At 45.4% G+C, this 27,145-nt stretch overlaps 1 protein-coding gene across 7 annotated transcripts in view; it reads left to right on the forward strand.

Annotated features, from left to right (window-relative positions):
* Positions 1-27,145, forward strand: part of LOC139579283 (microtubule-associated tumor suppressor 1 homolog A-like) — a 93,581-nt gene that overhangs the window by 42,970 nt on the left and 23,466 nt on the right. For 5 of the 7 annotated variants that reach the window (XM_071407803.1, XM_071407806.1, XM_071407805.1 and 2 more), the window contains exons 4-6: positions 1,705-1,932; positions 4,060-4,218; positions 9,826-9,933. In XM_071407803.1, coding sequence (XP_071263904.1) covers positions 1,705-1,932; positions 4,060-4,218; positions 9,826-9,933 — 495 coding nt within the window. Of the gene's footprint in view, positions 1-1,704; positions 1,933-4,059; positions 4,219-9,825; positions 9,934-22,328; positions 22,589-27,145 lie in introns of those variants that run through there. The other 2 variants (XM_071407808.1, XM_071407807.1) reach the window with 2 other exon arrangements.

The following is a 27,145-nucleotide window of genomic DNA, read 5'->3' on the forward strand; positions in this document are numbered from 1 at the left end:
TCACACTCACTTTCACACTCACACTCACACTCACACTCACACTCTCACACTCACTCCCACTCTCACTCTCACTCTCACACACTCTCTCACTCTCTCACACACACACTCTCTCACTCTCTCACACACACACTCTCTCACTCTCTCACACACACACACTCTCACTCTCTCACTCTCACACACACACTCTCTCACTCTCTCACACACACACACTCTCACTCTCTCACTCTCACACACACACTCTCTCACTCTCTCTCTCACACACACACTCTCTCACTCACCCACTCTCACACACACACTCTCTCACTCACTCACACACACACACACACTCTCTCACTCTCACACACACACAGGGCAGTGGTGTGAAAAGGGAAGAGCCATAGGTCCTTGGGGAGGTGTTCCTACTGAAGTCGAAGCATGTTTTGATTAAGTACTGGAAAAAAGAAAAAGGAAAGGAGGGAGGAGGATGTATTGTTAGTTCCCACCAAGCCCTCCCCTAAGCTGGAGAACAGCCCAGGGGTTACCAGACCTGGGTCAAATTAAACTACAGTATTAGGTTCCGTTGGTCATTGACAGACATTGTACCAGACATTGGTCAAATGAATATGTCAAAAGGTATTAGCGTTGTGCGTGTGATTCATCTTGTGTGGGCGCTAAATCCAAACGCAGCTCAAGTATCTGGAATAGCCTATATGATCCAGGGTCCTGTTCAATATCAGCTAGTAGAAACTATTTCAAACAGAGTGAAACAGGAAAGTACTTAATTAACTTGTACCATAACACTAAGAATTTAGTTTCCAGGTTTAATATTATTATTTTCTTTTAACCTTTATTTAACTAGGCACGTGTTACCAAATGTGTTGTTACGTTGTGGCCCACTGAACATGGCCCAGGTCTGCTCTGAGGTGTAAGACTAGCCATGTATCCAGATAGGTCATATCATGTTATTATACAGTGCTGTTAGCGTCACTGCAGTCTATTACGTTAAGGAGACGCGGCCCAGTGCTCTGTTACAGTATTCAGCAACACTACAGGGGCCAGCCAATAGGAACATAACCCCTCTCTCTGTGAAAGACCAACCCTGTTCTATTTCAGAACCTTTGACTGGAGGTCACAAACCTCATTCACCTCACACTGGAGACACATCTCTGCACCCTAACCTGTGTGTGTGTGTGTGAGAGAGCTTGTCTAAACCTTGCTGATATGTCTGTATATATCCATCAATGTCACCTTACTGTATGTCCACTTACTTTGTGCTGATATGGGCACTTCTCTATATGTTTCTGTATGTACGCAGTGCCAGAGGGGGTTTTCTCTCTCACTCCCTGTCTCTCTCCTATTCATCCTTCCTCTGCTAGCTCAGCTGTGTCACTAGATAAATAAATATGTATCTTCTAGTAGGGCATGTTTACACACACACACACACACACACACACACACACACACACATCCTGACTAGTGGTTTATGTGTTCTGCAGATGCTGAGAAAGCCTTGATCTTAAAGGCAAAACTGATCCTAAATCAGCATTCTTATAAATACTGCCCCTGATCTTTGTATTGATATGATACTGATATCTTATGTTAGAATTGTCAGTGTACTGACATGTTGATATTATGGACATTGATTCATACACTGATACAGACGTGAATACTTCTCCCAATACCTGAAACTGATGAACCCTGTTGGTCCTTTCCTACATTTCCCAGGTATCCCCAAGCCGCGTGTCACAGACAGACCCTCTGGATTGCCTGGGCCTACTGTGGTGACCTCTAACCCAAAGCCATCCGTCATCCAGGGGTTAGGTGCTGCTCGGCCTTCGGCCGCCGCCGCCGCGTCCAAACTGCCCGTGAAGAACCTACCCACAAGCCTTAGCTCCTCTTCTCTGGGCAGCGCCGCCAGCGAAAGTAATGGATCTTCAGCAGCCCCCAGCAAACGTGAGACTGAGTGTGTGTGAGACTGTGTGTGTGCGTATTGAGTTATTCTTCCTACATTGCGGCAACACAGAAGGCCTTCACACAAACACACAGCACACTCAGTGTGCAAGCAGTGGTTTTCATTGGTGTGGTCTTCCTGTTGCTGGTGATTCACATCCTCCTCTTGCCACTAGCTCTCTCAGACACACACACACACCACACACACACTCTCTTCTGACCTCCCGTGACAATTCCATGAGTCTCCCCTGCCATTTGACTCTGAAGAGAATGTCCATGTGAATCTGGCCCCTCATTGCAGTGGCATTCCTGCTTTCTCCATCAAGGTCAGAGTTCACATCTGCCCAGGCTATCTCTGTGTGTGAGTGTGATCAGAGAGGCGGACAGGGTACTCTCCTGACCCACATATCCCGGGGCTTTGTCTGGACGGCATCATAAACCTCTGGATTACATCTGGTCCCTCTTTCTCTATCTACTGTAGCTGCTGGAGAGGTGGAGGTGGGTGGTTGTGTGTTGGGTCTTGGGTGGTGGTTGTGTGTTGAGGAAGATGGAGGTGTGAGTGAAGGAGGGTGAGGACTGACTCTTACTCACACACATGTATTTAACTAATTTCACTGAGTTAATATTAGTTTCCAGAAAGTCTACATGCTTATTGTACAGCCCTGCTGTAGTCTGCTGTCAGGACTGCACTGATGTAATGTCCCTAGAGGTGTTAGTCAGCTCCACCACAGTGTTGGCTTGCTACACTGAACCTGTCAATACTGGATCATGTATAGTTGCTTTCAATACTGGATAATGTATAGTTGCTTTATCTCAGTTTATCAGGAAATCTATATTGAAATGAACACACAACACGTTGAACGTGTAGAGTTGAGTTTGAGAGTGAGGTTTCTATTACTATCTAATAGTTTCATGTGATAGCCCAGTATTCTATTGGTTTAATGTGATACGTCTGAATAATACTATCAACAGCATCACATGACCTCCCTGTGTGACTTGGTCTAAATGGGGATAGGTGGTCAATGGTTGTCTTTGTTCACTACAGTACAGCCACCACTCTGTTGAAGAGGAGGGTGGGGAGGAGGGGAAAGGGGGGATGACAGAGAGAGATGAAGACATGGATGAGACCTGCTGTAGGAATTCCCTTTGAAACCTGGAATTCCTTTAGTGACAGAACAGTAGAGAAAAGAGAAACACCTTTCTTCCTTCCTTCTCGCTCTCCTCTCCATCGCTCTTTTCGCTCTCCTCTCCATCGCTCTCCTCTCCATCGCTCTCATGCACTTTCTCTCACTCTTCTCACACTCGCTCTCTCTCCACACATGCACACTTTCACACGCTCTCGCTCTCACACTGCAATGACTCAGCGCCGAGGTAGAAGACCTATGGCTACTGTTGGATGAGCAGGTTGTCATGGTGATCGGATGACGACCAAGATACTGTTGCTATGGCGATGTGCCTCCTCTGTTTACAGAGGAACTAATCACACACACACACACAGTGATCACTCAAATCAATCTACCATCGCCTTAAATACATCAACATACTCGTTTCCCGTTGCTCTAATTGTGCTACAGACGGCTGTCGCTAATGCAGATAATATTGTTTATGCAGCGTTTTGAGACATTTGTAATCAGTAGTCTGATGATTGTAATCATGTAGACAATTAGGACCAGAGATTATTCCCCTTTTTGGTAGGTAATCAGCGTTATGTGCATTTAGCTTAACGAGGGGAATTATGCCATGTAAACAGCGTTTTTTTCTTTCGTTTGGGCTGTGAGAGGTTCGCTATCTGCCCACACACGCTTATTCACAACGGAGACCATTTCAGTTTTGATACTGTAGAACTATCATCTTTCAGTTTTGAAGTATGGAACGCCGTTTGGGTCTTTCCGTGTCAAAAAAGATACACGTCAAATAACACAATTCTATTACAGAATGTTGTGTGTGCTGAAGTTACACGTGCGAGCCAATCATCTTTGAGTATTGAACAACTCAAACTAAACCCAATGTAGTTGAGTGAGGTTTGAATGAGTTTCAGTCTATTTCCAAGTGGTTAATAGACTATATTTTTATTAGTTCATTCTTAATTCTAGTATTAACTGTCATCATCCCTGTCTTTCTCTGTCCTAGTCCCAGCTCTAGTGGTGGGGGGCTGTAAACCAGATGAGAGGCCCAGCCAGCCTACAGCTCCAGGGGGATCCCAGGGGTCGATTAAGGCCCCCACCACTACCAGGCCACTGGGGTTCCGAACCAGAGCCCCTTCACTACCAGGGAGAAGCACTGCAACAGGTGAACACACACACACACACACACACACACACACACACAATACTTTCACATATCCTTGGTGTATGCTTACTTTCACTCGCTAACCTTTTGATTTTGAAGCCTATCACTTTAAGTCTGATGGTCTGAGCATAGTTAGCATTTAAACATGTGCTGACGTGTCTAAACATGCTCACCATCACTAGCCAGTTTCACTAATGAATCAGTTTCCGTCTCTGTGATGTGTTTCTCTGATCAGGATCAGATGGACTAGTTTTATTCAACCCAGATGATGATGTCTCCTCTGGTGCTTTTGATTTGCACACCACACCCTCTTCTTGACTTGAATATCTTTTAGCTAAAATATGGACATATTTGTATTCAAATGTGTTGGTTTCGTCTGATTAGACCCAATGTGTTGTTCCAACAGAACCACATAGATTGGGATATTACAGAACCAGGATTGTATTACCAACCAACCTCAGTCCCTGTGTGTGTCAATGCTTAAACAACGGGTGGGTTTAATCCTGAATGATGATTGGTTCATTTCTAAACTTTATCTCCACTATAATGTGTGTCAGTGAATATAGCGCTCCCTTATGTTGGTTAGATAGAATCTCTGTTTATTTCTATGGCCTCTGGAAGTGCCCACAGGATATGAGTAATATTAGCTTGGGGTAGATGGAGTACAGTACATCTGCTGTAGCGACGTCATGTTGCCATGGCAGCAGTGACCACTGACAGTTAATGGATACAGTAGTCGGGATGTTAGTTGATTTTCCCAGTGGGTTTCTGCTGGGTTGAAGTGTAAACATATGAGCACCAAGATGTTTTATTCTATCTAGGTCAGTCTGATTTTCTCATTGGTTTCAATTTTCTTAATTAACTTTAACTTTGACACACACTCTCTTTCTCTCACACACACACTGCAATGAATCACCGCCGAGGTAGAAGACTCAATTCCCACAAATATCTAGACCTTTTGTACCACTATATTGTAAAATACCAAACCATATAAAAAGGGATACCTAGTCAGTTGTACAACTGAATGCATTCAACTGAAATGTGTCTTCCGCATTTAACCCAACCCCTCTGAATCAGAGAGGTGCAGGGCGGCTGCCATAATCAACATCCACGTCTTCGGCGCCCGGAGAACAGTGGGTTAACTGCCTTGTTCAGGGGCAGAATGACAGATTTTTACCTTGTCAGCTCGGGGATTCAATCCAGCAACCTTTCGTTTACTGGCCCAACGCTCTAACCACTAGGCTACCTGCATATCAACAGACTAGCTGATTTGTGATTATCTAACTATATCTAATTTCTAAAATTATGTTTTAACATAATCGTTTTCTAACCCTGTGGCTCAAATGACCCATCATCCTCCGATTCCCATTGAGTAGGGCCCAGTTATCTATCTGGATTTCCTCAATCGGATAGGATTAAATGCATAGAAATATAATTAATAGAACGGGAGTCCTCATTCAAGTCAATGATTCTTCTGTTCCGTTAATTCTATTTCTATAGATTTAATCCTATCTAATAGAGGAAATCCAGATAACTTTTTGATAAACTGGGCCCAGGTGATTATGAGGTGTTTATTTATCCACCCTCAGCTTGACCCTGTAGTAGCTGGACACAGGGGCTTGTACCCTGTAGTAGCTGGACACAGGGGCTTGTACCCTGTAGTAGCTGGACACAGGGGCTTGTACCCTGTAGTAGGTGGACACAGGGGCTTGTACCCTGTAGTAGGTGGACACAGGGGCTTGTACCTTTGTAGTAGGTGGACACAGGGGCTAAATCTCTGAGCTCTCCTTCAAGACCCAAGCTCCACTACTACACAGATATCAATTTATTTTATATAGCCCTTCTTACATCAGCTGATATATCAAAGTGCTGTACAGAAACCCAGACCAAAACCCCAAACAGCAAGCAATGCAGGTGTAGAAGCACGGTGGTTAGGAAAAACTCCCTAGAAAGGCCCAAACCTAGGAAGAAACCTAGAGAGGAACCAGGCTATGAGGGGTGGCCAGTCCTCTTCTGGCTGTGCCGGGTATAACAGAACATGGCCAAGATGTTAAAATGTTCATAAATGACCAGCATGGTCAAATAATAATAATAATCAAATCAAATCAAATTTTATTAGTCACATACACATGGTTAGCAGATGTTAATGCGAGTGTAGCGAAATGCTTGTGCTTCTAGTTCCGACAATGCAGTAATAACCAACAAGTAATCTAACCTAACAATTCCACAACTACTACCTTATACACACACACAAGTGTAAAGGGATGAAGAATATGTACATAAAGATATATGAATGAGTGGTGGTACAGAACGGCATGGCAAGATGCAGTAGATGGTATAGAGTACGGTATATACATATGAGATGAGTACTGTAGGGTATGTAAACATAAAGTGGCATAGTTTAAAGTGGCTAGTGGTACATGTATTACATAAAGATGGCAAGATGCAGTAGATGATATAGAGTACAGTATATACATATGAGATGGGTAATGTAGGGTATGTAAACATTATATTAAGTGGCATTGTTTAAAGTGGCTAGTGGTACATTTTTACATAATTTCCTAATCACAGTAGTTGTCGAGGGTGCAACAAGTCAGCACCTCAGGAGTAAATGTCAGTTGGCTTTTCATAGCCGAGAGTATCTCTACCGCTCCTGCTGTCTCTAGAGAGTTGAAAACAGCAGGTCTGGGACAGGTAGCACGTCCGGTGAACAGGTCAGGGTTCCATAGCTGCAGGCAGAATAGTTGAAACTGGAGCAGCAACACGGCCAGGTGGACAGCAAGGAGTCATCATGCCATCATGCCAGTTAGTCCTGAGTAGGGCTCAGGTCCAACTTAAATTCACACAGAACACCGGATAAGACAGGAGAAATACTCCAGATATAACAGACTGACCCTAGCCCCCCGACACAAACTACTGCAGCATAAATACTGGAGGCTGAGACATGAGGGGTCAGGAGACACTGTGGCCCCATCCGATGATACCCCCGGACAGGGCCAAACAGGCAGGATATAACCCCATCCACTTTGCCAATGCACAGCCCCCACACCACTAGAGGGATAACTTCAACCACCAACTTACCATCCTGAGACAAGGCCGAGTATAGCCCACAAGATCTCCGCCACGGCACAACCCAAGGGGGGGGGGGATGCCAACCCAGACAGGAAGACCACGTCAGTGACTCAACCCACTCATGTGACGCACCCCTCCTAGGGACGGCATGGAAGAGCACCGGTAAGCCAGTGACTCAGCCCCTGTAATAGGGTTAGAGCCAGAGAATCCCAGTGGAGAGAGGGGAACCGGCCAGGCAGAGACAGCAAGGGCGGTTCGTTACTCCAGAGCCTTTCCGTTCACCTTCACACTCCTGGGCCAGACTACACTCAATCATATGACCTACTGAAGAGATGAGTCTTCAGTAAAGACTTAAAAGTTGAGACCGAGTCTGCGTCTCTCACATGGGTAGGCAGACCATTCCATAAAAATTGAGCTCTATAGGAGAAAGCCCTGCCTCCAGCTGTTTGCTTAGAAATTCTACGGACAATTAGGAGGCCTGTGTCTTGTGACCGTAGCGTACGTGTAGGTATGTACGGCAGGACCAAATCGGAAAGATGAGTAGCAGCAAGCTCAAGTAATGCTTTGTAGGTTAGCAGTAAAACCTTGAAATCAGCCCTTGCCTTAACAGGAAGCCAGTGTAGGGAGGCTAGCACTGGAGTAATATGATCAAATCTTTTGGTTCTAGTCAGGATTCCAGCAGCCGTATTTAGCACTAACTGAAGTTTATTTAGTGCTTTATCCGGGTAGCCGGAAAGTAGAGCAGTGCAGTAGTCTAACCTAGACGTAACAAAAGCATGGATTAATTTTCCTGCATCATTTTTGGGACAAAGTTTCCTGATTTTTGCAATGTTACGTAGATGGAAGAAATCTGTCCTTGAAACAGTCTTGATATGTTCGTCAAAAGAGAGATCAGGGTCCAGAGTAACACCGAGGTCCTTCACAGTTTTATTTGAGACGACTGTACAACCATCAAGATTAATTGTCAGATTCAACAGAAGATCTCTTTCTTTCTTGGGACCTAGAACAAGCATCTCTGTTTTGTCAGAGTTTAAAAGTAGAAAGTTTGCAGCCATCCACTTCCTTATCTCTGAAACACAGGCTTCTAGCGAGGGCAATTTTGGGGCTTCACTATGTTTCATTGAAATGTACAGCTGTGTGTCATCCGCATAGCAGTGAAAGTTAACATTATGTTTTCGAATGACATCCCCAAGAGGTAAAATATATAGTGAAAACAATAGTGGTCCTAAAATGGAACCTTGAGGAACACCGACATTTAAAGTTGATTTGTCAGAGGACAAACCATTCACAGAGACAAACTGATATCTTTCTGACAGATAAGATCTAAACCTGGCCAGAACCTGTCCGTGTAGACCAATTTGGGTTTCCAATCTCTCCAAAAGAATGTGGTGATCGATGGTATCAAAAGCAGCACTAAGGTCTAGGAGCACGAGGACAGATGCAGAGCCTTGGTCTGACGCCATTAAAAGGTCATTTACCACCTTCACAAGTGCAGTCTCAGTGCTATGATGGGGTCTAAAACCAGACTGAAGCATTTCATATACATTGTTTGTCTTCAGGAAGGCAGTGAGTTGCTGCGCAACAGCTTTTTTTTTTTTTTTGAGAGGAATGGAAGATTCAATATAGGCCAATTTAGTTTTTTATATTTTCTCGGTCAAGGTTTGACTTTTTCGAGAGAGGCTTTATTACTGCCACTTTTAGTGAGTTTGGTACACATCCGGTGGATAGAAAGCCGTTTATTATGTTCAACATAGGAGGGCCAAGCACAGGAAGCAGCTCTTTCAGTAGTCTAGTTGGAATAGGGTCCAGTATGCAACAAGACGGTTTAGTGGCCATGATTATTTTCATCATTGTGTCAAGAGATATAGTACTAAAACACTTGAGTGTCTCCCTTGATCCTAGGTCCTGGCAGAGTTGTGCAGACTCAGGACAACTGAGCTTTGCAGGGATACGCATATTTAAAGAGGAGTCCGTAATTTGCTTTCTAATGATCATGATCTATTCCTCAAAGAAGTTCATGAATGTATTACTGCTGAAGTGAAAGCCATCCTCTCTTGGGGAATGCTGCTTTTTAATTAGCTTTGCGACAGTATCAAAAATAAATTTCGGATTGTTCTTATTTTCCTCAATTAATTTGGAAAAATAGGATGATCGCGCAGCAGTGAGGGCTCTTCGATACTGCACGGTACTGTCTTTCCAAGCTAGTCGGAAGACTTCCAGTTTGGTGTGGCGCCATTTCCGTTCCAATTTTCTGGAAGCTTGCTTCAGAGCTCGGGTATTTTCTGTATACCAGGGAGCTAGTTTCTTATGACAAATGTTTTTAGGGGTGCAACTGCATCTAGGGTATTGCGCAAGGTTAAATTGAGTTCCTCAGTTAGGTGGTTAACTGATTTTTGGCCTCTGACGTCCTTGGGTAGGCAGAGGTACTACTTAATAAAACCACACTAGCCCTATAACCTGGTAGTCTCTGCTACAAGGCTACAGTTCGGTTTAGTCTGTCTGTTGACATGGTGTTTCACTATTTCTCTACCATAGGGCTGAAGACTCCAGCGGTGACCAGCCAGGTAGCAGGCAAGCAGGCCCAGAACCCACTTCAGAGGGCCGGCTCGGCCAGATTCAACCGCCCCACAGCTGCTGCCACAGGTAAGAGTTCTGTTTGGGTTTTGTGCCTGGGTTCAGTCTGCTAGTGTTTAGTGTTTTTCTACTTAACGGTTAGGGTTGCTTAGAAAGCACTAGAGTCAAGGATCTTGAAGTATATTTTAGCAATAAGGCACAAGGGGGTGTTGTATATGGCCATTATACCACGGTGGAGTGCCTGGACATCGCCCTTAGACGTGGTATGCTGGCCATATATCACAAACCCCTGAGGTGCCTTATTGCTGTTATAAACTGGTTACCAACGTAATTAGAACCGTAAAAATAACTGTTTTATCATTTCCGTTGTATACGGTCTTATATACAACGGCTCTCAGCCAATCAGCATTCAGGGCTGGAACCACCCAGTTTATAATTTAGTATAGTGTCTCTGAAAAAGAGACTTGAGGGCAATTTAATTCTCACCCATACAGGTGTCATGGTTATTGTTGATTTGTGAGCAAACCTCCACACACCAGTTATACTTTAGCACCCACACCACAGGAGAGTGTAGGCCCCCAGTTACCATGGTAGCGCTCCAGCGTCATCACACGCTGGATTGGAACATTCCCGGCCTCAACCGGTTAGGGTTTTCAGCCTTGCATTTTCCTTAAATGTCAGAAGGATCCATGACCGCTTATTTAGAAAAATGTTGGTGTCCGAATGGCCTCAATATACAGTATGAAAGTGACGCGTCATTTTCCAGGAAGTAGCCTTGAAGTTTTTTTACTTTAGTTTTTGAAGTTTTGTAAGCTTTTTAAATGGTCTTCAATGGTGATGGGATGGTTAAGCTAACATAAGGTGATGTGATTAGCATGAGGTTATAAGTTACATGAACATTTCCCAGGACAGACATATCTGATATGGACAGAAAGCTTTAAATGATTGTTAATCTAACTGCACTGTCCAATTTACAGTAGCTATTACAGTGAAAGACTACCATGCTATTGTTTGAGGAGAGTGCACAATTATGAACTTGAAAATGTATTAATGAACCATTTGGGCAGTCTTGAACAGATATGCAATGGTTCATTGGATCAGTCTAAAATTTTGCACATACACTGCTGCCATCTAGTGGCCAAAGTCTAAATTACACCTGGGCTGGAATAATACATTATGGCCTTTCTCTTGCATTTCAAATATGATGGTAAAAAAAAAAACGTATGTTTTTTTCTTTGTATTATCTATTACCAGATCTAGTGTGTTGTTCTCCTACATTCATTTCACATTTCCACAAACTTCAAAGTGTTTCCTTTTAAATGGTATCAAGAAAATGCTTGCTTCAGGTCCTGAGCTACAAGCTGTTAGATTTGGGTATGTCATTTTAGGCGAAAATTGGAAAAAAAGGGACTTGTTTGGTAACTACATGATTCCATATGTGTTATTTCATAGTTTTGATGTCTTCACTATTATTCTATAGTGTAGAAAATAGTAAAAATATAGAAAAACCCTGGAATGAGTAGGTGTTTCCAAACTTTTCACTGGTACTGTATATATCTTAACTGACCTAGTTTTCATGAATTTGATGATATAAACGTCAAGCTAGCCCATTCAAAAGATTAGGGGACAGGAACAGGAAGTAGGACGATATCACTTGCACGTCGTATCAGTGCACTTCCCTTGACCAGTGTTGTCAAAAGTGTTGCAATGTTGTTATATCACAGGTGGCTGACTGAATAATTCTAGCTCAATATACAGTATAATCCGAAAGTGTTCTTATAACTATGAACTAACTTTTAACCTAATTTCATTTCACTGATCTTTTAAGCAGTGGTGTGAAGTACTTTAAGTTTTAAAAACTTTCAAGTATTACTTAAGAATATTTTTGGTACCTGTACTTTATGGTTAACATTTTTGAAAACTATTACTTCTACTTCACTACATTTCTAAAGAAAATAATGTACTTTTTAGTCCATGCAGTTTCCCTGACACCCAAAAGTACTTGTTACATTTTGAATGCTTAGCAGGACAGGAAAATAGTCCAATTCACACACTTATCAAGAGAACATCCCTGGTCATCCCTAATACCTGATCTGGCGGATTCACTAAACACAAATGCTTAGTTTGTAAATGATGTCTGAGTGTTGGAGTGTGCCCCTTGCTATCTGTAAATGATGTTGGAGTGTGCCCCTTGCTATCTGTAAATGATGTCTGAGTGTTGGAGTGTTCCCCTTGCTATCTGTAAATGATGTCTGAGTGTTGGAGTGTTCCCCTTGCTATCTGTAAATGATGTCTGAGTGTTGGAGTGTTCCCCTTGCTATCTGTAAATGATGTCTGAGTGTTGGAGTGTGCCCCTGGCTATCTGTAAATGATGTTGGAGTGTTCCCTTTGCTATCTGTAAATGATGTCTGAGTGTTGGAGTGTTCCCCTTGCTATCTGTAAATGATGTCTGAGTGTTGGAGTGTGCCCTTTGCTATCTGTAAATGATGTCTGAGTGTTGGAGTGTGCCCCTTGCTATCTGTAAATGATGTCTGAGTGTTGGAGTGTTCCCCTTGCTATCTGCAAATGATGTCTGAGTGTTGGAGTGTGCCCCTGGCTATCTGTAAATTATGTTGGAGTGTTGGAGTGTTCCCTTTGCTATCTGTAAATGATGTCTGAGTGTTGGAGTGTGCCCCTTGCTATCTGTAAATGATGTCTGAGTGTTGGAGTGTTCCCTTTGCTATCTGTAAATGATGTCTGAGTGTTGGAGTGTGCCCTTTGCTATCTGTAAATGATGTTGGAGTGTTGGCGTGTGCCCCTTGCTATCTGTAAATGATGTCTGAGTGTTGGAGTGTGCCCCTTGCTATCTGTAAATGATGTCTGAGTGTTGGAGTGTTCCCTTTGCTATCTGTAAATGATGTCTGAGTGTTGGAGTGTGCCCCTTGCTATCTGTAAATGATGTTGGAGTGTTGGCGTGTGCCCCTTGCTATCTGTAAATGATGTCTGAGTGTTGGAGTGTGCCCCTGGCTATCTGTAAATGATGTCTGAGTGTTGGAGTGTTCCCTTTGCTATCTGTAAATGATGTTGGAGTGTCCCCTTTGCTATCTGTAAATGATGTCTGAGTGTTGGAGTGTGCCCTTTGCTATCTATAAATGATGTTGGAGTGTTGGAGTGTTCCCTTTGCTATCTGTAAATGATGTCTGAGTGTTGGAGTGTGCCCTTTGCTATCTATAAATGATGTTGGAGTGTTGGAGTGTGCCCCTTGCTATCTGTAAATGATGTCTGAGTGTTGGAGTATACCCCTGGCAATCTGTAAATGATGTCTGAGTGTTGGAGTGTGCCCCTGGCTATCTGTAAATGATGTCTGAGTGTTGGAGTGTGCCCCTGGCTATCTGTAAATGATGTTGGAGTGTGCCCCTTGCTATCTGTAAATGATGTTGGAGTGTGCCCCTTGCTATCTGTAAATTATGTTGGAGTGTGCCCCTTGCTATCTGTAAATGATGTTGGAGTGTGCCCCTTGCTATCTGTAAATGATGTTGGAGTGTGCCCCTTGCTATCTGTAAATGATGTCTGAGTGTTGGAGTGTTCCCCTGGCTATCTGTAAATGATGTCTGAGTGTTGGAGTGTTCCCCTGGCTATCTGTAAATGATGTCTGAGTGTTGGAGTGTTCCCCTTGCTATCTGTAAATGATGTCTGAGTGTTGGAGTGTGCCCCTTGCTATCCGTAAACAAAATATAGAAAAAAGAAGATGGTGCCGTCTGGTTTGCTTAATATACGGAATTAGAAATGATTTATACTTTTACTTTTGATACTTAAGTACATTTGAGCAATTACATTTACATTTGATACTTAAGTATATTTAAAACCAAATACATTTAGACTTTTACTGAAGTAGTATTTTACAGTTGTTGTTTTTTTCAATTTGACTTGATGCATTTTCTATTAAGGTATCTTTACTTTTACTCAAGTTTGACAATTGGATACTTTTTCCACCACTGGTTTTAAGTCACTGTGTTTAGTTCAAAGGTGTTCTATTTAAAACACAGTTATGGACGTCTGTAGCCTATTTGGGGAGATAAGAGGGAGACAATTATAAATAGAAGAATGTAAAAACGTGTTAGCGATTTGGAAAGCATTCCCATGTGTGTGTGGGTCATTAGGAGCGTTTGGGTTGTGCGTTCTGGCTGACTAGCTCGGAGCTCACAAGCTCGTGACAAGGGTAAACAAACACACAAAGAATGGTGTCCCGAACACTTCCTGTCATTATTGGGATACAGGGGACTGATGGAAATCACTTGGAGTGAAACTAGGCTAAACTGTTGCCTCTGTCACACACAGACCCTGTGTGCATGCATGGTAAAACAGCGCTGTTGTATCCAGGCTCGTCACAGATGACGGACGGCCACATCAACAGTGCCCTGGCGTCTCTTCAAATACTTCTCTCACCTTTGACTGTGCATTGTTGTGGACATGTGTGCTTAATGTGACGATGCCCATCTGTTTTAACTGGCAGGTTGGCACCGTGTGGTGAGTCAGGGGAAGAATAGGGCAGTCGTTTGAGTCCAATGTAATGTGTTGACACTAGGGCCATTCGTCCTGCGATCTCTGCTGTTGGCAGTTGGCAACAATGCCACTACTAAGGACATGTGGTCCGAACGTGCTCCTATCAACAGGTCTCAGATTAGTTTTTGTTGATCAGCACATAAGAGTTGAGATTAGATTTGGGTTTGCGATTGCTGATCCCAAATCAGTCTTTTAAAAAGCAGAAAGTACAGTGTTTTTAGTTAACATATTTAGGCCATCTCAGAGGCTTTGAAGTGTGGATGTGTTCCTGGAGGCCTGGTCAAGCATGGGTCTGTGGTTAGTCCCTTCCCCCAGCCTGGGCTGGTCTTGACTGGGCTAGGCCTCGGCGCCTGACTGCCTCTCTGCTGCGGTTGCATCAGGAACTCCCACTGGGGGTTTGTGGGGAGCCACCAGTTGCAGACATGCTGTCACCCCCGTCGGAATACCACCACACACACACACACACACACAGTATTGCACACGTATACACACACACGCACACAAAACAATGGCTTTACAGGCCAGTGGTTACAATGGCTGTTGAAGCGGTCTGACAAGATGCCTGTTTTCAGTTTTCTTTTATAAGACAGACTTTATTCATTTTGTTGCTTGCTGCCTAAGTTTAGATATTGGATCAGTGCAGCGCTGCTATTGGACTATTTATACTTCAGGGCTGAGTTGAACTGGAGTTGTCTTGTAGCTCAGAACATATTTCTCAAGTGGGGCTCTTACATGAAGTGACCACTTGGAGATTCTTCGAGTCTCATTTGTCAAACTAAAATACTGTTTTTGTTAGTTCTGTCACATTGTTGGATACAGGACCATGCATTTCAGGGGTGTCATTTTAGCGAAACCTAGGGTATGGCAAAGTGACAAGGAGTTGAAGCTTATTTACTGCCCTTCCGCTCCGAGGTGTCCGTATGGTCCTAAAGTCAGACTGCTCAGAGGTGGCACCATAGGTCCCAGAGTGGTGTGGTACGTAGTTTTTCCTGATCTGGTAGCCTAATCAGGTAAAACTCTGGACCTTTTACAGTATGATGTGATTCATATGTTGTAAAAAGGATTCATATGGGCTATGATGGGACCAGAGTATTTCTAATCAGGTCCCGGGGTTTTAAAACATTCCTGGAAAACTCCTGGCCTTGAGTAGGAGGATAAACCCTGTCAAACTTCAGCAACTTTGTACTTGTTAGTATGAATTATATTTTAAAGCAGAACTATGTTGGTTTCCTATACACCGACACAGAGAAGCAACATGATTGGACATTAACACAGGGCTGAGCTTGCTTTATGCAGGTTGCGTATAGTCTGCGCTATGCAACTGTAGACCTAATTACAAATCAGTCTGTCGACTACTGTGTTTTTGATTCATTCCACTTAATCATTTTGGATTGGAAAAGCTCTAGATAGCCTAGTCAGACCAAATTTGAATATAAACCAAATTTGATCCCATTCACATTTCCTCACGAACAAATAGGCTATAAATACATAATGTTACCGCTTCGTTTACCCTGGCCAGAGGAACAGGGTGCATAGTAGGCTACACTATGCAGCTGTTATTGTTAGTAGCCTAGTCTACAGTTGATCAGACGGAAAAAGAGTCTCATTTCCATGCAATACAGCATGTCAGTTGGCTGGTGTTTAGGCTGCTACATTTATGTAAGAGTTTTTGCTTGTGTGGGAAGTGATGTGTTATCACGCTTGCTAAATACCAGAGGAAAGTAGAGAGAGCCCCTTGAGCTTTGTGTGCTGTGCTCGGCCCGTGCGACCTGCGATTTCTGTGAATCTGATTGGTTGAGACACGCAAGGCGCTGTAGCTGAACTTCGATATGAAGGACAGAGAAATTGTGCGTTGAGTTCGAGAAATCATGAGGCAAATGGGTCTAAAAAACAGCACTTTGCTATTAAACTATACCGAACAAACATATAAATGTAACCTGTTTTGGTCCCATGAGCTGAAATAAAAGATCCCAGAAATGTTCCATACGCGCAAAAGCAAAGCATATTTCTCTCCAATGTTTTGCACAAATGTGTTTACGTCCCTGTTTGTGAGCATTTCTCCTTTGCCAAGATAATCCATCCACCTGACAGTTGTGGCATATCAAGAAGCTGATTTAAAAAGCATGATCATTACACAGGTGCACCTTGTGCTGGGGACAATAAAAGGCCACTCTAAAATGTGCAGTTTTGTCACACAACACCATGCCACAGATGTCTCAAGTTTTGAGGGAGCATACAATTTGCATGCTGACTGCAGGAATGCCCACCAGAGCAGATAATTGAATGTTAATTTATATACCATAAGCCTCCTCCAACGTCGTTTTAGAGAATTTGGCAGTACATCCAACCGGACTAAAAACTGCAGACCATGTGTAACCACGCATGTTGCGTTTATATTTTTGTAAAGTATAAATCAAAAGTGGCGCTGCCACACCTGATTTGAAAACGAAATGCCGCCTTGCCACAGATTTTCCGGTGGCCCTGAGACCACTAATACCGCTAAACTGAGTTATCCTTTTAAAAGGAATTGGAAGGATTTTAGCTTTTTTAAATTGGTGTTGAGCTCGGGTATGGCCATACCCAACTGCCGTCTCTCTCGCCCCTTCTATCTCTCTCTCTCTCTCTTTCCATCTCTCACTCACTCACACAGATTTCTCTCTGGAGTGACCTTGTCCCTGTAAACCACGGCTGCCTCGCAGGAGAGGAGAGGATGGGATGTGGAGGGGAGAGGGGTGTTACAAACCCATTAACTAGCCTACTAATATTGTTGCATTGGCTAAGTCTAGGGGTCTTTGGTCTAGTTACATGGTCTGTAACCTGACTCGTTATGTCTAGGGGTCTTAGGCCTAGTTACATGATTACATGGTCTGTAACCTGACTTGTTAAGTCTAGGGTTCTTAGGCCTAGTTACATGGTCTGTAACCTGACTCGTTATGTCTAGGGGTCTTAGCCTAGTTACATGGTCTGTAACCTGACTCATTATGTCTAGGGGTCTTAGGCCTAGTTACATGGTCTGTAACCTGACTCATTATGTCTAGGGGTCTTAGCCTAGTTACATGGTCTGTAACCTGACTCGTTATGTCTAGGGGTCTTAGGCCTAGTTACATGGTCTGTAACCTGACTCATTATGTCTAGGGGTCTTAGCCTAGTTACATGGTCTGTAACCTGACTCGTTATGTCTAGGGGTCTTAGGTTACAGACCATGTAACTAGGCCTGACTCATTAAGTCTAGGGGTCTTAGGCCTAGTTACATGGTCTGTAACCTGACTCGTTAAGTCTAGGGGTCTTAGGCCTAGTTACATGGTCTGTAACCTGACTCGTTATGTCTAGGGGTCTTAGGCCTAGTTACATGGTCTGTAACCTGACTCGTTATGTCTAGGGGTCTTAGGCCTAGTTACATGGTCTGTAACCTGACTCGTTATGTCTAGGGGTCTTAGGCCTAGTTACATGGTCTGTAACCTGACTCGTTATGTCTAGGGGTCTTAGGCCTAGTTACATGGTCTGTAACCTGACTCAGTATGTCTAGGGGTCTTAGGCCTAGTTACATGGTCTGTAACCTGACTCAGTATGTCTAGGGGTCTTAGGCCTAGTTACATGGTCTGTAACCTGACTCATTATGTCTAGGGGTCTTTGGCCTAGTTACATAGTTACATGGTCTGTAACCTGACTCATTATGTCTAGGGGTCTTAGGCCTAGTTACATATGTAACCGATGTGAAATGGCTAGCTAGTTAGCGGTGGTGCGCGCTAATAGCGTTTCAGTCGGTGACGTCACTCGCTCTGAGACCTGAAGTAGTTGTTCCCCTTGCTCTGCAAGAGCCGCGGCTTTTGTGTCGCGATGGGTAACGGTGCTTCGTGGGTGACTGTTGTTGATGTGTGCAGAGGGTCCCTGGTTCGAGCCCAGGTTGAGGCGAGGAGAGGGACGGAAGCTAAACTGTTACACAGTTACATGGTCTGTAACCTGAATGAATGTGTGAGAAATCAGCGTATGCACCTCAATGTTGAATGTACTGTGCCCAGGGAGAGAGCAACCTTGCCTTGGTCCAGGGCCAGCTCTGTCTCTCTTGACCTCTGGGTCGGCCAGTCCAAGCGAATTATTATTTCTTCAGATGGTGCTGAAACTTAAATATGTACAAAAAGGAAAATACCAAACGCCTTCCCAAACTAAAGACTCAAAAACTAACGAAAACCCTCAACAAAACAAGTAGGTTCCCCAAGCTGCCACTGTGACATCACCTTAACTGTCAGCACCTGATGTGCTTATCAAGCCTTGGCTCAGCATTTAGACCTGGTTGCTGCCCCCTGGTGGTGGAGTGTGAAAGTGTATCCTGGAGAGTGTGTTTGTCTAACACTAACCTTCCCCTCCACATCATAACAGGGGGAAGAGGAGGAAGTGCCATCATGTGACTGACACCCCCTGACTCACATTTGATCATATGCCCCATTCACTACCACACCCTCCAATGTGCTCCAATGCGTATCTTGTCATTTATTGATTAGCGCAGTTTTATCAAACCATTTTATAGGTGTTGTTGGGACATCACTATCTATTAGCATGAATTAAATTCATAAACCCCCAACAGAATGTCAGTCGCATTGAATCCCAGCCTTCTCTATGGTCCAGTGTTTATCTGTGCCTCATCATCCATATACCCCCTGTGGTGTGTATTCCATGCTGATTCTCCAGACAGGGAAAAGAGCAGCTGAATGATGGAAACGGACAGCCATTCACAGGCTGCCTGTACAGCCACCCCGCAGAACAGTGTCACTCATCAATATTCTGAGGCGTTTGTGTGTTTGTTTTATGTGTGACAAATGCATCCTTTCACAGACGCCACCCTCCCAGTGAATAGGCTTAACACAGCACCTGCCACAGAGGGAGAGGGGTGGAGAGAGAGGAGTGATGGGAGAGGGGTGGAGAGAGAGGAGTGATGGGAGAGGGGTGGAGAGAGAGGAGTGATGGGAGAGGGGTGGAGAGAGAGGAGTGATGGGAGAGGGGTGGAGAGAGAGGAGTGATGGGAGAGGGGTGGAGAGAGAGGAGTGATGGGAGAGGGGTGGAGAGAGAGGAGTGATGGGAGAGGGGTGGAGAGAGAGGAGTGATGGGAGAGGGGTGGAGAGAGAGGAGTGATGGGAGAGGGGTGGAGAGAGAGGAGTGATGGGAGAGGGGTGGAGAGAGAGGAGTGATGGGAGAGGGGTGGAGAGAGAGGAGTGATGGGAGAGGGGTGGAGTGATGGGAGAGGGGTGGAGTGATGGGAGAGGGGTGGAGTGATGGGAGAGGGGTGGAGTGATGGGAGAGGGGTGTAGAGAGAGGGGTGTAGAGAGAGGGGTGGAGAGAGGGGTGATGGGAGAGAGGTGGAGGGGTGGAGTGATGGGAGAGGGGTGGAGTGATGGGAGAGGGGTGGAGTGATGGGAGAGGGGTGGAGTGATGGGAGAGGGGTGGGGAGAGCGAGGAGTGATGGGAGAGAGGTGGGGCCTCCTGCTTTCAAGGATCCACATTTTTCTTCTCTCCTTTATCTCTGCTCTCCCATCAGTTGGAACCTCGGTATGATCCATCTGCATCCTCCCACCTTCTCTTCTCCTTTTCTTCCCTCCATCCATCCATCCGTCCATCCTCCCACTCACATCTTCACCCTGGGAGTGAAGGAGAGAGAGAGAGAGAGATATTATTCTCAGGTCCCGCCCACTTGCCGCTCTGCGCACACTCCTCCCCCTCCCTCCTCTCCTCCCCTCCTTCCTCCCTCCATCCCTAGCAGCATCTCTCTGTGTGTTTTCTTCACAGTACTATCGAAAGAACCAGTGTGAGATACACAGAGATGCCGAGGCTGAGCTTTGTCTAACCGTGTGTGTGTGTATGAGAGTGAACCTCTAACGCCTATTGGTCCCAAATGCTGCAGTGTGTGTTTGTTACAGTGTGTGTGTCTGTGTCCGCGGCAGTGTGTGTGTGTGTGTGAGGCATCACTAGGGGAAGAAGAGATCATCATCATCGTCGGTGTTTCTGCCTACATTTCGTCCTTTCTCTCTGAGGATTCTACTACAGACTAGACCTGGACTATCTCCATACTGTTACTTCTCTACTGCAGGTGGCAGAAAAACAATGCTATTTTTGGCGCCATTTTCTCTTGTTTTCCATTGGCTGGGGGTACAGCTCGAGTGTATCTTCCCCCCCTACGCTATCTGAGAGTGGTGTAGCTCTCTCTCGCTATCTGAGAGTGGTGTAGCTCTCTCTCGCTATCTGAGAGTGGTGTAGCTCTCTCTCGCTATCTGAGAGTGGTGTAGCTCTCTCTCGCTATCTGAGAGTGGTGTAGCTCTCTCTCGCTATCTGAGAGTGGTGTAGCTCTCTCTCGCTATCTGAGAGTGGTGTAGCTCTCTCTCGCTATCTGAGAGTGGTGTAGCTCTCTCTCGCTCTCTGAGAGTGGTGTAACTCTTTCTCTCGCCCTCTATCTGGGAGGGGTGTAGCTCTTTCTCTCGCCCTCTATCTGGGAGGGGTGTAGCTCTTTCTCTCTCTCTCTATCTGGGAGTGGTGTAGCTGTGCTTTTGGACTTGTTTTTGTTGGGAGTCTTTTTCTCTTGTTCCCTCCTTTTCACCTGCACTGGAATAGTATCTACCCTAGAGACTAACCTAGTCTGGAGGAGTATCTACCCTAGAGACTAGCCTAGTCTGGAGGAGTATCTACCCTAGAGACTAACCTAGTCTGGAGGAGTATCTACCCTAGAGACTAGCCTAGTCTGGAGGAGTATCTACCCTAGAGACTAACCTAGTCTGGAGGAGTATCTACCCTAGAGACTAGCCTAGTCTGGAGGAGTATCTACCCTAGAGACTAACCTAGTCTGGAGGAGTATCTACCCTAGAGACTAACCTAGTCTGGAGGAGTATCTACCCTAGAGACTAACCTAGTCTGGAGGAGTATCTACCCTAGAGACTAACCTAGTCTGGAGGAGTATCTACCCTAGAGACTAACCTAGTCTGGAGGAGTATCTACCTAGACTAACCTAGTCTGGAGGAGTATCTACCCTAGAGACTAACCTAGTCTGGAGGAGTATCTACCCTAGAGACTAACCTAGTCTGGAGGAGTATCTACCCTAGAGACTAACCTAGTCTGGAGGAGTATCTACCCTAGAGACTAACCTAGTCTGGAGGAGTATCTACCCTAGAGACTAACCTAGTCTGGAGGAGTATCTACCCTAGAGACTAACCTAGTCTGGAGGAGTATCTACCCTAGAGACTAACCTAGTCTGGAGGAGTATCTACCCTAGAGACTAACCTAGTCTGGAGGAGTATCTACCCTAGAGACTAACCTAGTCTGGAGGAGTATCTACCCTAGAGACTAACCTAGTCTGGAGGAGTATCTACCCTAGAGACTAACCTAGTCTGGAGGAGTATCTACCCTAGAGACTAACCTAGTCTGGAGGAGTATCTACCCTAGAGACTAACCTAGTCTGGAGGAGTATCTACCCTAGAGACTAACCTAGTCTGGAGGAGTATCTACCCTAGAGACTAACCTAGTCTGGAGGAGTATCTACCCTAGAGACTAACCTAGTCTGGAGGAGTATCTACCCTAGAGACTAACCTAGTCTGGAGGAGTATCTACCCTAGAGACTAACCTAGTCTGGAGGAGTATCTACCCTAGAGACTAACCTAGTCTGGAGGAGTATCTACCCTAGAGACTAACCTAGTCTGGAGGAGTATCTACCCTAGAGACTAACCTAGTCTGGAGGAGTATCTACCCTAGAGACTAACCTAGTCTGGAGGAGTATCTACCCTAGAGACTAACCTAGTCTGGAGGAGTATCTACCCTAGAGACTAACCTAGTCTGGAGGAGTATCTACCCTAGAGACTAACCTAGTCTGGAGGAGTATCTACCCTAGAGACTAACCTAGTCTGGAGGAGTATCTACCCTAGAGACTAACCTAGTCTGGAGGAGTATCTACCCTAGAGACTAACCTAGTCTGGAGGAGTATCTACCCTAGAGACTAAAGACTAGAGACAGTGGATTTCTCTTTCCCTCTCATTGTTCCCTCCTTTTTTCTTTGCGTCTATACTAGAAGAATCTCTCACCAGAGACATGTTATGGTCTCCTAGACTCTCTCTGTCTAACTTCCATGTGAAGTTGACAGCCAAAGGATTGTTCCGGAATCTCCAACTCCTCTCGGGATGCAAGAAGACCACTGTGGTGTTCCATGCAGGTCTGAGACACACACACACACACACACACACACACACACACACACACACACACACACACACCTCATCACTCCATCCATCGTACCCCTCCTCCGTTGTCTTATCTCCCCCGTTCCCTATTTCTTCCCCCGTGCCGCGGCAGCCATTGTTGCCTTGCAGTCTTTCTTTACCAGGGGGTGCTCTCACTGTTGTGTATAGCCGCCATGTATACAAAAGAGATGCCACTCTCTCTGTGTCTGTGGTGTGTATTTGTGTGTGTGTTTTCTACGCTAGTGGCTCCACCATAGCGTGTTGGTGAATAGCCGGCAAGGCAGAGGGCTCCTTCTAACCGTGAAGCCCAGAGGGGCTTGACTCCCATGGTACCCAGACACACAGCCTCATGGTGCCCAGACACACAGCCTCATGGTGCCCAGACACACAGCCTCATGGTACCCAGACACACAGCCTCATGGTACCCAGACACACAGCCTCATGGTACCCAGACACACAGCCTCATGGTACCCAGACACACAGCCTCATGGTACCCAGACACACAGCCTCATGGTACCCAGACACACAGCCTCATGGTACCCAGACACACAGCCTCATGGTACCCAGACACACAGCCTCATGGTGCCCAGACACACAGCCTCATGGTGCCCAGACACACAGCCTCATGGTGCCCAGACACACAGCCTCATGGTGCCCAGACACACAGCCTCATGGTACCCAGACACGCAGCCTCATGGTACCCAGACACGCAGCCTCATGGTACCCAGACACGCAGCCTCATGGTACCCAGACACACAGCCTCATGGTACCCAGACACACAGCCTCATGGTACCCAGACACACAGCCTCATGGTGCCCAGACACACAGCCTCATGGTGCCCAGACACACAGCCTCATGGTGCCCAGACACACAGCCTCATCTGGCTCCTAGTAGCCTGACCATCTTTCTGTTATTAAACCACTATGTTAAGGCTGTCTGGAACAGGCCATTTCTTTGTGTTCTGTGTCATTGTATCTATTGAAAAGCAGTACTATGAGCTGGCATGCTGGTTTTGTGTCAATCACGAGCTTGACTCCTCCCTTTGTTTCAAATGGTTATACGTCTATTTACTGAGTAGTTTTTTCGTGCTATTTAGTCTTTGGCATTTTGTCTGTTGAAACCTGTACTTTAGCCTGGCCTGCTGTTGTTGTATTCAAACTAGACTGCACATATCTGGCTACGTACTATCTCTGTTATTAAATGGTTATATCTACACCGGCTAGAATAGTAATATTTGCCAAGCAGTGAAACGGAGTGTGTAATAGTAAAACCGTAATATGACGTGTTGTTTTGTATCCAAGCTCAGGCTGCACGTGTCTGCCTGAGGGCGGCCTCCATCTTAGTGGTTTAGAGACCCACTTCTCTGCTGTGAGAGAAATGTAGGTTACAGCAGGCTTTAGTCACTGCCTGCTCTGCGGCAAGGATGCCCATACGTGCAAGAGCTAACCTCAATGTTTTTTCAACGTTCGCTTGATGAGGGAATTATCTGGTGAAATGAGGACAGAATATTCCAAAGGAGGGAGGGAGAGATGGTCCCTTTCTGAAATCTGTCTGGTGGACTGGAGAGTTTAGTGGTATTTTGGGAGCGATAAGATTATACATTCTCTAAAGGAATGTATATATTCTCTAATGAATTCAGCCAGCCATGCCTTCTGGTTCTCATATTTATGTGGCATATTTTGTGATGAACAGATATCAAATCTATTTTATTTTTATACCAGGCAGCCTGTTTTTAGGTATGTAGGCTAATTTAAAACAGGTCAGTAAAAATGTCTGTACAGGCATACTGCTGGGTGGACCCAATCAGTGAAGCACTATAAGGACCCCAGTTCAGTGTTGCTAGGCACACATGTGCTAATGATACCCCATGTTCTCTCACTCACTCCACACACTGACCACAGGAGGTTGGTGGCACTTTAATTGGGGAGGACGGGCTTGTGGTAATAGCTGGTGCCGAATAGGTGGAATGGCATCAAACACGTGGTTTGATGCCATTCCATTGGCTCCGTTCCAGCCATTATAATGAGCCATTCTCCCCTCAGTAGCCTCCTCTGACATCGATATTTCTCCATGTGTTGCCATGGATACAGCCGGGCTGGGAGTTCAGTCACCTCGTTAGGCGAGCGACACGGTCTACGAGGCCCCAGTTATTGCAGTTAATGAACTTTGACTGGACTGCAGGTGGGCCAGGAGTCCTTCTAGATTTTCTAGGAGTCAGTAGCCGTGTCACCGGGGATGTGTTCACTTGCATCTCAACTGACACCCTGTTCCAAATCAAATCAAATGTATTTATATAGCCCTTCTTACATCAGCTGATATATCAAAGTGCTGTACAGAAACCCAGCCTAAAACCCCAAACATTAAGCAATGCAGGTGTAGAAGCACGGTGGCTAGGAAAAACTCCCTAGAAAGGCACAAACCTAGGAAGAAAACTAGAGAGGAACCAGGCTATGAGGGGTGGCCAGTCCTCTTCTGGCTGTGCCGGGTGGAGATTATAACAGAACCTGGCCAAGATGTTCAAATGTTCATAAATGACCAGCATGGTCAAATAATAATAATCACAGTAGTTGTGGAGGGTGCAACAAGTCAGCACCTCAGGAGTAAATGTCAGTTGGCTTTTTCATAGCCGATCATTGAGAGTATCTCTACCGCTCCTGCTGTCTCTAGAGAGCTGAAAACAGCAGGTCTGGGACAGGTAGCACGTCCGGTGAACAGGTCAGGGTTCTATTGCCACAGGCAGAACAGTTGAAACTGGAGCAGCAGCACGGCCAGGTGGACTGGGGACAGCAAGCAGTCATCATGCCAGGTAGTCCTGAGGCATGGTCCTAGGGCTCAGGTCCTCCAAAAGAGAGAAAGAAAGAAAGAAGAGAGAGCATACTTAAATTCACACAGGACACCGGATAAGACAGGAGAAATACTCCAGATATAACAGACTGACCCTAGCCTCCCGACACATAAACTACTGCAGCATAAATACTGGAGGCTGAGACAGGAGGGGTCAGGAGACACTATGGCCCCATCTGATGATACCCCGGACAGGGCCAAACAGGCAGGATATAACCCCACCCACTTTGCCAAAGCACAGCCCCCACACCACTAGAGGGATATCTTCAACCACCAACTTACCATCCTGAGACAAGGCCGAGTATAGGCCTTGGTCAATATAGGGCCCTGGTCAGAAACAGTACACTATATGGGGTACACGGTGGTATATGAGAAGTTCTCAGCCTTATTGGGGGCTTGGTTTATTTACAATGTGTCTTACACTTCACTTCTAATCATACTTATATTCCATAGTCACCTCAAGGTTGTCAAAGAGATAACGTCTAATACTGAGATAACAGCCGTTTAAGATGTTCTGTGAAGCCCATTATAGGCCCGGCTAGCACATAGACTCTCGCCCTCCTGCCTATGGCCCAGCAGGCTTTCACATGGGTGCATCCAATGCTGCTAACGCCACATCTTTTAAATACTGTTCATCAAAATCCGCATTTGACAAATCTGCTGCAGATGCAGTTTGCGGATTAATGTCGTCAGATTCACACTTTTTTCATTTTTCCAGATTTAATGTTTCATCTGAGCACAGCAGGGGGCATCTTTAATCCTACCCAGATTAAGACTACGGGCTACCTTTTGTGTGTGTGTGTGTGTGTGTGTGTGTGTGTGTGTGTGTGTGTGTGTGTGTGTGTGTGTGTGTGTGTGTGTGTGTGTGTGTGTGTGTGTGTGTGTGTGTGTGTGTGTGTGTGTGTGTGTGTGTGTGTGTGTGTGCACAAGTGATGGGCACTGTTTACTGCCACTGGCTGGCACATCAAACCCTTTTTGAAACGTATTCCCAACCGAAATGAAACCATGTTGGTGTTTGAATGTACTGTAGTTTGCCAGAACGTAGAGTGAGAGTTGGACAGAGAGCCAATCCCTCATCAACTGTACAGTATTAATTACACTCTCCTGACTGCTGCTCCAATGGGCTGGCAAATTAAAATACAACCCACTTTATAGGATGGAATAAGATTGGATTACTGTGTGTGTGTGTTGGGGGCAGTAGCTTTTCCACCCAGATCAGCCTTTCACAGCGCTGAGGTGTGTGGGTGTGGGTGTGGGTGTGGGTGTGTGGGTGTGGGTCATAATTTTGGCAATAGCTTTTGCACACTGCTCAATGCTGTGAAAGGCTGATCTGGGTGGAAAAGCTACTGCCCCCAACACACACAGTAATCCATCCTATGAAGTGGGTTGTATTTTTGCCACCCAGCCCATTGGAGCAGCAGTCAGGAGAGTGTAATTAATACTGTACAGTTGATGAGGGATTGGCTCTCTGTCCAACTCTCACTCTACGTTCTGGCAAACTACAGTAGCCTCAAACACCAACATGGTTACAGTTCAGTTGGGAATACGTTTCAAAAGGGTTTGATCTACTCAGATGACAGATCTAACACACACACAGCCCCACACACACACACACACACACACAGCCACACACGCCATCCTCAACTAAAAGACACCCTCTCCGCTCGTCCTCTTCCTCCTCTCAT

Source organism: Salvelinus alpinus, chromosome 6 (assembly GCF_045679555.1).
Source record: "Salvelinus alpinus chromosome 6, SLU_Salpinus.1, whole genome shotgun sequence".
NCBI classification, from domain to species: Eukaryota; Metazoa; Chordata; class Actinopteri; order Salmoniformes; family Salmonidae; genus Salvelinus; species Salvelinus alpinus.